General features: G+C 48.7%; 1 protein-coding gene across 4 annotated transcripts in view; it reads left to right on the forward strand.

Moving 5' to 3' along the window:
* Nucleotides 1-12,261, forward strand: part of ACO2 (aconitase 2) — a 67,717-nt gene that overhangs the window by 46,579 nt on the left and 8,877 nt on the right. For all 4 annotated transcript variants that reach the window (XM_077168989.1, XM_077168991.1, XM_077168990.1 and 1 more), the window contains 6 exons: nucleotides 1,500-1,758; nucleotides 5,177-5,269; nucleotides 8,960-9,118; nucleotides 9,348-9,498; nucleotides 10,857-10,961; nucleotides 11,951-12,042. In XM_077168989.1, the coding sequence (XP_077025104.1) occupies nucleotides 1,500-1,758; nucleotides 5,177-5,269; nucleotides 8,960-9,118; nucleotides 9,348-9,498; nucleotides 10,857-10,961; nucleotides 11,951-12,042 (859 nt within the window). The remainder of the gene's footprint in view (nucleotides 1-1,499; nucleotides 1,759-5,176; nucleotides 5,270-8,959; nucleotides 9,119-9,347; nucleotides 9,499-10,856; nucleotides 10,962-11,950; nucleotides 12,043-12,261) is intronic.

The following is a 12,261-nucleotide window of genomic DNA, read 5'->3' on the forward strand; positions in this document are numbered from 1 at the left end:
GCATCTTGAATTTCCTCTGTCATATGAGAAAGTACATGGTGATATCTGCTGATCCTTCTCTACTGGTTCTGGTTTCATATTGGCTCCCTCAGGTCCTTGTTGCTTCTCTCAGGGCATTTTCTCTCCAAGCTCTCTGGGCCTTTACAAGGCTTTTGTCCTCTTCACAAAGGACTCCAGTGAAGGATTAAGACCCACCTTGAATGGACTGGGTCACATCTCAATTGAAATAGCTTAACCAAAAAGTCCCATCCACAATAGGTCTACCTCCACAAGATTAGAAGAAGTCTTTTTTGGGGTACATAACAGATTCAAACCAGCACATAAGCGTTTACCGTTATCTTGTTCCAGTCAAAGCCCTGGACTCTAAAGATGGGTTGGCTAAGCATCCCTGAGCTGGGATGTCTCTGATCTGGTTAAACTTTGGGGTTAGTGATAAAGTCAGTCTGAACCCAGGTTCTGACTCCCAGTCTGGCACTTTTTTCCTTGGTCTCTATCAATAGAGTTTGGCCGGCTGGGTGTGGAACTCTCCTCCTGCCCAGGAGGCCACATGTTTGGCCTAAGTTTTGGGTGATGGGAGGCAAAGGAGGAGGTTCCACAGAAAGCTACATTTACTAGAGGGAATGGTCACTTTGCTAGGTTGGAAGCCAGGTTGAGTGGGCAGCAGCAGAGAGTCTTGAGGGAGCTTTCAGGTGGGGTGGTAGAGAGTTGACCTGTAAAGAGCTTAGTCTCTAGATGATGGAAGGCTGACCTGGGTACTGGGGGAGTAGAGGAGTGAGTGGAGGAGACAGTTGTCTTGGCAGGGGCTGCATTTCCCCAAGGGCCAGGCTTGGACTGCTGTTTTGGCTCTAATGAGGAAGGGAGTGGGGGGACCTATAGGGAAATGATGTCTAAAAAGAGGAGGACCAGTGAGAGGCTGGAAGAGGCAATGAGTGATGGAAGAGCTTTAGCATGATAGAGTTGTTGGACATCCAGCTTATGAGGTGGAGAGTTGAGGGCAGATTGTGTGAGGAGGATGCAGGTAGATCCCTGTGTCTAAGTGGGGCTGAGGGCACAGGGGGGATGACCTTGGATAGAGAGAAGATACAAGGTGAGATTACAGCTATGAACTTGAGCTAGTGACAGCACTCTGCTCTTTTCTCTTGATTATTTTATTAAATGACAGGGATGCAATGAGGATTAAATGATGAGATGAACATGTAATAGGTGCTTATCAGATAATAGTGGGTGATATCCTGGAAAAGCAAGTATCCTTTAAAAAAAAGTTCTGCCTCCTTTTGTGATGTCCACTGAATCAATCAGGCACCATACTGTGTGCTGGGAATCCTGCAGTGAACAAGACCAAGTCATCTCTGCATGCTTAGACCTTGTAGTCCTGCAACACAGGGACCCCTCTCCCTGCCCACCATCAAGGCTGCCTTGGGGACAAAGCTGGGGTGGCTTTGAGCAGGCACGGGGCTGTGCAGAGGAACCAGGCAACCCCTTCTCTCTTCTCCCACCAGGTTGAACCGGCCTCTGACCCTCTCGGAGAAGATCGTGTATGGACACCTGGATGACCCAGTCAACCAGGAGATCGAGAGAGGCAAGACATACCTGCGGCTGCGGCCTGACCGTGTGGCCATGCAGGATGCCACTGCCCAGATGGCCATGCTGCAGTTCATCAGCAGCGGGCTGCCCAAGGTGGCCGTGCCATCCACCATCCACTGTGACCACCTGATCGAGGCCCAGCTCGGGGGTGAGAAAGATCTGCGCCGGGCCAAGGTGAGCTGAAAGGAGTGGGGGTTGGGGAGGTGGATTTGAGGTGGGCTGAGAGGCCAAGGCCTAGCCCTAGGGTGTCCCAAGGTATTGCCTCCAAATCCCAATAATAGGCTTTTTGATTTAGTCTTTAAAATTTTTTAAAAATCGATTTACTCTTCTCTTTTTTGGGGGGGGTGGTGAGTGGGTGCATAGGCTGGGAATTAAACCCGGGTCTCCCTCTTGGCAGTGAGCACTGAACCACCTATGTACCCATTTTGCCCTTTTCTAATTCTATAAGACCGTTGTTCATTGTGAAGATGTTAGAAAATATAGAAGTATAAAGAATATAAAAATCATCCTTAATTCTTAACCACTTAATGATTTTTTTCAGTCTCTTTTTGTATTTTTTTTTATAATGATAGATATGCAATTCATATTGCCAGTTGCTCTTGGGAGGGTAGTTTAGATTTCCCGTTCTTCCTGGCAGCTATGTGGGGCTCATCTCAAATGGGTCTCTGTTGGCATCGCATGTACACTCACTCACATGGTTGTCAGACCCTCCTGGGACCCTGGCAGGAATGAGCCCTGATAGTGGCACCTTATGGGTTCAGAATTTGCAGTTTCCAAAGCACCATATAGTCAAATCTCAACTCTGTGAAGGCAGGATTAAGGCTGCACCCTGATCCCTACTTCTACTCTCACGCGCTCTTATTAACTGGACTCTTTGGAGGGGCTTTCTTTCTTCTTTTGTGAGTTTTGCTCAACTAGACAGTGAAGTGGTTATAAACTTTTCCCTGAAGATTTTTTCCCCTCAGTTCCCCCCACTCTTCCTTACCAAATCAAGTCCCTGTTCTTACCCCAGGCTCTGCCTTTGTGGTACCTTAGCATGCGCTACTCTTGGCAGCACTGGATCTCCACAGAGAGTAGAGGGAGTAAGCACCTCTGGCGGGGAGCTGTTGGCAGGAACTGAATGCTGGCAGGGCTGCTGCCTGGCTGGGCCCAGAATAGGGCATACACTTGAAAGTGCTCTGTCTCCCAGGGCCAGCATAGCTCAAAGAGCCTCTCAGATCCTGGGAAACACTCAGGGCAGCGTTCTCATTCCAGCCCTTTTTTCCTACCCTGGCCCACTGGTTTGTTTTGTGGTTGCACTCCCCTGAAAGGAGAGCCCTGCCTGCTGGCTAGCAGTTTTCATATTAGCTTCGGTAGTAGTGGTCACATGACTGGGGGCTTCTGCAGGGCCAGGACCTGGGCACCTGGGTCCTAGTTAGCCCTGGGGATGACTCCCCATAGGAGGACCATTGCCCTTCAGGCTCTGGTCCCCCACTTGCCTTATGGGTTTAGAATCTATATTAAGTCACCTACTTCTGAGAATGAGAGCCATAGAATCATAGATGCACTCATTATATACTAGGCAATTTGCTGGGTGCAGGAAATTCAATGTGAATAAAACAAACAGGGTGCCTGCTTCATGGGTGTTAGAGTCTAGTAGGAAGACAGATGCTGAACAGTTCCACAGGTAATTGTGAATTTGGATATGTGTTACAGAGGGAAAGTGTGGGGCTCTGTAAAAGTGTAGAAAATTAGATTTAGATTTTGGAGTGAGGGAAGGGCTCTTTGAGGATATGATGTTTAAGCCAAACCTGAACAAATAGGTAGGCTTTAACTGGGAGAATACTTTAGAAGAACAGTGTGTACAAAGACCTTGAGACAGGAGAAAACTTGATGCAGTTGTGGAATTGAAAAGGGGGACCTGTGTGGCTTTAACTGGGTATATGGGAGGGCAGTATGAGGCTAGGGAGGGCTGTGGTGAGGCCTTAGGCACCATCCTAGGAGGAGGGAGAAATATGGCCAGACCAAGATATATTTGTAAAAGGTCCCTCTAGCTGGGGCCCAGAGAGACAGAACAGCCTGTTAGGGTCACACAGATAGCCAGAGAGGGATCGCAGCTGAGTTTGAGGCTGGCACTCCTGTAACCTGCACCACTCCAAGGAAGGGCTCTCTCCTTTCCCACAGTGTGCCTCAATACATGAACACATGCACACAGACGTGTCACCACCAACCTCCTACCCTCAGTTCCCATTTCATAAGTGACTGGTTTGTAAATGTAAAAGCACGTATTTTAATTATTAATTAGAAGGAATCTCTGGGGACCTGGGACCCAGGTTCTTTGTGTGCTATTCTTTTACTTGGGAGAACAAAATGGGCCCTCAGAAGGGTGCCTGGTTATCCTGGAATTTGAGAATGAAAAAAGGGTTGAATGGTTCTGAGGGTGTTTTGTCAAGGGCTTGGAGTTGCTGACAGTGATACCTTTCTCTGCCATGGAGCATGGCACTCCTGTGCCCAGAAGCTGCCAAGTCTCATTTCCTGGTTCCTCCTCTGGGACTCTACAGTCCACCATGGTCCCATTCCTTTTATCATTGGGATGGGGTCTCACTTGTCCAGGGACGTGTCATATATTCCAGATAAACGTTGACCTTACATCAGAGGCAGAAACCTCCATTTCAGAACAGTGTCCATTGGACAAATCTTTCATTTGAGATTCATCAAACCAATTATTGAGATCTATTTTGTGCCAGACACTGGTCCGGGTGCTTTCTTAGATATAATCTCATTTCGTCCTCCCTCTAAGGGAGGTTGTTTTATTTCATATTAAAATGTAGTTCTCATATTCATTGATTAGACTACGGTAGAATATTCATTAAAATGTGGTTGGGCAGACCTAGTTTCAAACCCTGGTTCCTCTGTTTAACTCTGGGATCTCCAGCAAGTTATTTCACCTTTCGGAGCCTCTGTTTTTGCATCCATAAAATGGGCTTCCTGACAAGGGCTCTTGCCATTATGAGATGGGCTGTGAGGATGTTTAACAAGATGCCATTTTCAGAGTGGGCATGAGTCAGACATTGTTACAGATGAGGCATCCAAGCCTCAGATTGGAAGCAACTCACAAGTGAGCAATGGAACCTGGATGTCACCTCCATTGCAATGTGTCCCTCTAACATTCTTCCTCCTTCAATACTGTGTCCCAGTTAGACAACATTGTGGTATTGTTCCTCTTGCTGCGCTGGCTTAGGGACCCTTGCAGATTTTTTAGCCCAGCTCCTTGAACAAAAGAAGGAAACTGAGACCCAGAGATCTGGGCAGGGTAGAGACTTGTTTCTGAGCCCAACTCCCCTCCCCCCCGCTCCCATCCCCAGTTCTCCAAGTCAGGTGGGCTTTGTGTCTGCTCTTTCTTTTCCTCAGGCCTGTCATCTGAGACTCTGGGCCAACATCCAAGCCCTTTTGCAGTTATTTTTAGAAGTTCTTCAAGAGGGCCTGTCTTTGCAGTGCTAGCATTTCAGAGTCGTAGGGGAGGTAGGAGTGGGGCCTGGAGGAGGGCAAGAGCAAGGGTCATCCCAGATGCAACTCTGTTAATAATGCTTTGGTTATTGATTTGCCTCACCAGGACATAAACCAGGAAGTGTACAATTTCCTGGCAACTGCAGGTGCCAAGTATGGTGTGGGCTTCTGGAGACCTGGATCTGGAATCATTCACCAGGTAAAGCAGGACTTGGCCTGCCCTTCCAAGGGGGCAAGAGCCCAGGTTGCTCTTAGGAAACTGAAAGGGTGTGTCAACTTGAGACTCAGGAGGGCTTAGGGGGAATTGGATGACATATCAGTCAGTCCTTAGGTTCCTTCTCCTCTGTTTTTTAACTAATTTTCAATATGTCAGGTTACACATTGTCATTCTCCACATAAAAAAAATTAAAAGTCCACTCTGCCCATCCTGCCTCAGGTAACGAGCATTTTAAGTTGTGTTTCTTTCAATGCCTTCTGAGCATGTCTACATGCATCTCTCTAACTATAGACTATATACAGCACTGTATTATTTTTTCTTTTCCTTTTTTCCTTAAGTGTTGCCTTATTATGTATATCAGTCCACAGCTTGCTTACCTTTTTTCCATTTTTATAATGATAGTCAACTGCACTGAGCACTTAAAAATATTAACTCATTGAGTGCTCACCACAATCCTTTGAAGTAGGTGGTTTTATTATCCACACCTCACAGAAGAGGAGACTGAGGCACAGAGAAAACTGACTACTTGCCTAGGGACCTCACTTGGCTAATTGTGGAGCCAAGATTTGGGCCCACACAGTCTGGCCCCAAAGTCAGCGCACTTCCTTGCTGGGCTTTGCCACCTCCCACCACACCATGAGTTCTTCCCCAATCAGTGCCCAGGGTGCCCTTCCTTCTTGATGTTTTGTAGGAGGACAGCCTACTGTAGGTGATGTGGTTATGTCAGCCAGGAACTCTTCTTTGGGATCTCCCCAAGACGGGATTTCCTTTGGGTAGACAGTTTTCTCTCTGTAAGTGTGTTTGTGTATGTGTATATATGTGAGTGTTTCCAGGGAGATGGGGCACAGCTGTCATAAGACATGTACTGCTTTGAGGTGTCCCATTTGTCATCAGTCCTGTCTGTATGAAACCTGCCTCTTTGCACCTTTCCAAGGTGACCTTTATATCCCCACCTCCATCCCGGCCTCATTTCCCAAGCCTCTTTTTAGAACGAGCTGAGTCAGGCTGTAATCCTACCCTGCATGGGCTCCCAGTACTGCCTCCCTCAGAAACCAGAGCCAATGGATCACTGCTCTGCCCTTTCCACCATCACCCTTGCCAGAAAGGGTTCCTAGGAATGTCAGGTCACAGCAGTCTCCAGTGGCCAGAAAACCTCTCTCTGCAGCAAGATAAGGGAGTCACATAGGACCGGCCTTCTGTCATGAAGGGCATCCTAAACGAGGTGTTCCCCATGCTGCCTCAGTACAGATGGCCAGGCCTTTTTGGCATCTTCTGAGCCAGAGTTTGAGCCTGTGAGTGATGACCGCTCACACCTGCTGCTAGCTACCAGCTAAGGGTACAGCCTGATAGATTTGTTCCTTAAGAAAAATTCCCAGGGCTCAGGTACATGCTGTGTGTTTTACTTTTCTCTGGACTTCCAGCTAGTCAGGGGAACCTCTCCCATCCTGTCAAGCCACCATTAGCTTTAATTCACCAAGTTTCAATCAAACCTTTTCCTGCTTACCTCTGCTCTATCCCCAGTCACTAACAGGTCCTTCTCCTCCTCTACATTGCAGCTTTCTGTTACTTCTAGGAAGCCTCCCTGGCCTCTCGCCATACCCAGCATTAGGGGACCCTCCTGCCCTGTCTGTCCTCTGGGGGATCCCTTCACAATGCAGTCCCACTGTGTGCCAAGCCGCTGACTGTGAGCTCTTTGGGGATAGGGCCTGGGGCTTATTTATTCCTCTCAAGCTCTGGTCCCCAGGCTGGGTTGGTAAAGAGTGAGTATATGTGTGTGTTGTGTGGCAGCACAGCTGAATTTCCAGTTTTATGTTCTAAATGTTAGTCCAGGTCCAAAATACACCTCTCCCCCACACCCTTTTCTGCCTGGCTATATCCAGCTGACTGGTAAGGCCACTGTCAGAACCAGCTTCCTTGTCATCCTCAGGCCTGCACTAAATTCCCCCATCAAGGTGCAGAGCACACCTACACAATGCAGGCCTACATAGTGTTTGGTCTTCGTGGATCAGACTTTTACCGTCTTGAGGAGCTTTAGTGATGAACTAGTCTTAAATCTTTGTAGGTGGCTGTTTTAGTTTGTAAAAGCTGCTAGAATGCGATGTACCAGAAATGGAATGGCTTTTTAAAAAGTGAGTTTATTACATTGCAAGTTTATAGTTTTAAGGCCGTGAAAATGTCCAAATTAAGGCATTGAAGGAAAGATACCTTAACTCCAAAGAAAGGGCTGGTGAAGTTCAGGGTTTCTCTCTCATCTGGAAGGGCACATGGCTGTGTTGGCTAGCTTTCTCTCCTCATTTTATAAGGCCTCGCTGGGGGCGTTTTCCTTCTCCATCTCCAGTGGGCTCTCTTAGTTCTATTGTCTCTTTCCAAGATGGTTCCCTCTTAAAGGCCTCCAGTAAGCAGTCCCACTTTGAATGGGTGGAGACACATCTCCATGGAAACTATCTAATCAAAAGTTACCACTCACAGTTGGGTGAGTCACATCTCCATGGAAACAAACAAAAAGACCCCACCTAGCAATACTGAATGAGGATTTAAAGGACATGGCTTTTCTGGAGTACACAGCAGATTCAGACCGGCACAGTGGCTGAGGCCAATGTGGGTTGGAGAAATGAAGCCGTTAAGCAATGTCCTGTCCTCATCAGTAGTTGTTTGTAAAGGATTTCCTCTATGTTGGCCTGGTCTTCCCAGCCACTACCACACCCTTGGTGAAAAAAACCGTGCCTAACTTTGTGCATCAGCTAGAAGGAAGACCCCTGGAGAGACCCCCTCACACCTTGCAGAGTGTGCTGGGCAGATACTTAACCTGAGGACCTGTGGTTTCTGCTGCATTCCATGAGCCTGCCTCTGGCACCTCTCAGAAGTAACATGCAGAGTAGAAAGATCATGGACTTTGACAACTAACAGATCCGGGTTCAAATGTGGGCCCTGCCACTTAGATGACTTCGGTATCCTTCGTTCACAGCTGCCTCCAGAATGCTGAGTTTGAAGGAGGCATCATCTATGCTTCTCTTCCATTCAGCAGTGGAAAACTCATGACGATTGTGCTTCCATTGGGTGTTCAGCTCTTTATTAGGTGCTAATTCCTGAAATAATTGTCTGTCCTGGTAAGAAGCCAATAAACATATCCCAGACCCTGCCCAGGCCACCACACGAGGTAGGGAGTGGCATCAGGAGCATCTTACTATGGGCACATTTCTCCCGGGGCGTATCATAGGACACATTCTTCTGTCCTAGTTCATCTGGTTCTCACCAACATGCTGGGGGTTGAGGTGTTGTAGGCATTCTTCATCCTTTGCCATAAATTAGGAAACTGAGGCACAAGGTGATATTAACAGGTCTGAGTCCTGCTGTCAAGAAGTAGTAGAGCTGATCACGAGTATAGGTCACCTGTCTTGCAAGTCTCTGGCTCTCAGTGGCCACACAGGCCCACTTTAAGTGGGGCTAGAGGAGTGGCTGAGAATTGCCTACTGCTCAGAGTCATTGGGAGACAGTTTCACAGACCCTTTGGGACCTATCTCCATTCTCTGAGGGCCTTTTTTTTTCGCATGGGCAGGCACCGGGAATTAAACTCAGGTCTCCTGCATGGCAAGCAAGAACTCAACCTGCTGAGCCACCGTGGCCCGCCCTTTCTGAGGGCTTTTAAGCTTCAGATCTTGAATTCTTTTTCAGATCATTCTCGAAAACTATGCATACCCTGGGGTTCTTCTGATTGGCACTGACTCCCATACCCCCAATGGGGGTGGACTGGGGGGCATCTGCATTGGAGTTGGAGGTGCTGATGCAGTGGATGTCATGGCTGGGATTCCCTGGGAGCTGAAGTGCCCCAAGGTGAGGGGTAGGGAAGGATTTGTTTTGGAGTGACTGCAGGTGATGGGGGTGGGGTATGACTGAGAAACGGAGACCCGAGAAGGGTGAGGGAATAGGTCTGACTCACACCTCTTTGGGAGGGAGACGAGGATCAGCACGCAGAAATAGAATTCAGCAAGTATTGTATCTTGACCTCCTAGTTGAACATGGCCCATGGGGCCTGTAATTGCCATTTCACCCATCTATTCAGGTGATTGGTGTGAAGCTGATGGGCACGCTGTCTGGCTGGACCTCTCCCAAAGATGTGATCCTGAAGGTGGCGGGCATCCTCACGGTGAAAGGTGGCACAGGTGCCATTGTGGAATACCACGGGCCTGGAGTAGACTCCATCTCCTGCACTGGTGAGCCACCATGTGGTATGACTCTCAGCCTGGGTTGGGCCTGATGGGGCCTGCAGTTGAGCAGTAGGAGCAGTGGATGGCCTTCCCCTGAGAATCTGTCTTGTCAGTTTGGGGACTTAGGACCAACTCACTGGCTGCCTGGGCAATTCATTATTGGTCATAGACTCTCAGAGGTAGAGGGGGGATTGGAGACAACCTTAGAGATTGTCTAGTCCAAGGTACCTTGTTAATCAGATGTGTTAGGACCCAAGCCAGGACCTTCTGCTTGATCAAGCAGAAGAAAAATCCCAAAGAGAGTAGAGGTGATAGTGGGAATGGGGGATTAGGTTCAGGGCTTCGTTCACAAAGCAGTGCCAACCCCGCATCTTTCTTTGGCTAGGATTGATCCTCGTTCCCTTCCCTTGGATTAGCAATTTTAGGAGCCCTGTTAGCCTGCAGCACCAGGTAGGAACCAGCCCCTTTCTACCCATCACTCCTGGTCATCTGGCCTCCATGCTTGGATCCCTAGAAATTCAGGGAGATGTGGAACATGTCTCAGAGATGGCCCAGTCAAGGCTTTCCCAGGTGCCTGCTGCAGCAGCCACAGAGCTATTGTTCAGCTAGGCCTCATGGCCTTCCATTGACAGGAGCTCACTCTTACAGGTAGCCCTTTCTACCATTGGACAGCTCACTTGGCAGGTTGGTAGCAAGCACATGCCATTGTCCCAGCAACCCCCAGAGGCAGGCATCCTGATAGTAATCAGGACCTATATAGGCCTCATTGTTCCTGTCTGATGCTCTGTGGCCAGACTGTGGATGTTATTCCAGACTTACGCTGGAGAACCTGAGACCCAGAAAAATTTCCACATAGTAGCTTGGCATGGCTAAAAGAGGGTAGACCTGGATGCAAGCCAAACAAACCTGGATGTGAAGGCCAGCACTTCCCTTTGCTTCCTGGCATTGCCTGAAACTTTTCTGAGCCAGTTCCCTCACCTGCAGTACGGACACAGTAACAACTGGGCAGTGTCTCCCAGTTCAGCTAGCTGTAGAGTGCCCTGTAGAGTGCTGAGCAGGGTGGCCAGGCCTAGATCTAGAACTCAGCCTGCAGGCCCTGAATCTTGTGTTCTCTTCACTGTACCAGCAACCACGATAAAAGTCAGGACACTGAGCTCTGGTTCCCGGTGACATCCCTTCACTAACCCTGGTCTAACCCTGGGCTGCAAGGGGATACATCTGCCCGCAGCCACTAGGTGCCCTGTGAGCGTGGGAAGAAATGATACCAGTTCCCTGCTGCAGAGATGCACGAACCCAGCCAGCCAGCAGGTGTGTGTGGCCTATGCCCAGCTGCTCAGCCAGCCCCATGGGCTGTTTCCCTACAGGCATGGCGACAATCTGCAATATGGGCGCCGAAATCGGGGCCACCACTTCAGTGTTTCCTTACAACCACAGGATGAAGAAATACCTGAGCAAGACAGGCCGGGCAGGTGAGCCGGCAGGGTTAGGGTGGTGGGGGCAAAGTAGTCACATTACATGCTTCTCCTCTGAGACCCCTGAGCTGCACTGTTCAGGGTCTTTACCCTGGTGTCTCCAGATCAGCTGCAGAGGCTCTGAGAAGCTTGTCTGAAAAGTGTATGTGTGTTACGAAAAGTTTTGTGGGTATTGTTTCTTTTTTCTTTTTCCTTTTTGGTATTTAGTGATACTCAAGATTAAAGAGTAATTGTTTCTGAGTTGGGTGTCTGTAGCTTTCATAAGTTTCTCGAAGAGGCCTGGCATATAATTTTGAGATACCTCTGTCTCAGGACTGAAATTTGAGTTTGAGTTTGACCTGGGAAGATGTCTGGATACATGTTCTTCTTGGCTTGGTCCCTGGTGCCCCCTACAGGAAGCTCCAGAAATGACAGGGATCTTCTGTTTATAATTCCTGTCCTAGCAGGAGGAGGAGGAAAAACAATGGGAACAAGAACCACCTTCCCAAACTCCCCTGATGTTCTAGCTTGGCTTCTTTGAGGCTTGGAGGAGGAAATGGGGCCTGCAGGAGGGATTGTTGGAGGAGGGTAGAGCCAGAGGCTTGGGGCCAAGGTGAGAGCTTATCTATATGAATTCCTATATGGAAGGCCTTTTCCCTCCCTTTCTCCATTGAGTCATTTCTCCTTCAAGACTTAGCCCTACTCGTCTTCTCCAGGTAATCTTTCCTGACTCTGGACCTCAGGCAGGTGCTTCTCCTCTGGGTCCCCAGGTTTCTGTAGGTCTCTTTCCTATCCTGTGGTAACTGTCATCTCATTGATAGTTCCTTTGCTAGATTGCAAGCTCTTTGATGGCAGGCACAGTGTTCTGTGCTGTTTGTTTTGTTCCCTTTGTTTACCTGGTCACTGCCCAGGATCTGATATTTGGCAGGCACCAGGTAACTGCTGGGTGGATGGAGGAACCATTCTCTGTTGCCCATACTTCAGTCTCCCTCCCTTGTTGATTTCAGATATTGCCAATATAGCTGAGGAATTCAAGGACCACTTAGTACCTGATTCTGGCTGCCATTATGACCAACTGATTGAAATTAACCTCAACGAGGTGAGGAAGGGAATTGGATCCAAGGAATTTCTGACCGTGGGAAGTTCAGGACCCATCTGGGGTTTCTAGTGGCCACTGTATTCTCGGCACTGGGGAAGGCCATGGTAGGCCCCTGCCCAGACAACCAGCAGGCCTTTGGCCTTTGATGTCACGATGCCCTTGAAAACTGTGGCCTGAATTTTTCAAAGCTTGAAAGAAATTGGAGGATGGGGCTGGGGG

Source organism: Tamandua tetradactyla, chromosome 7, assembly GCF_023851605.1.
Source record: "Tamandua tetradactyla isolate mTamTet1 chromosome 7, mTamTet1.pri, whole genome shotgun sequence".
Classification (NCBI taxonomy): Eukaryota; Metazoa; Chordata; class Mammalia; order Pilosa; family Myrmecophagidae; genus Tamandua; species Tamandua tetradactyla.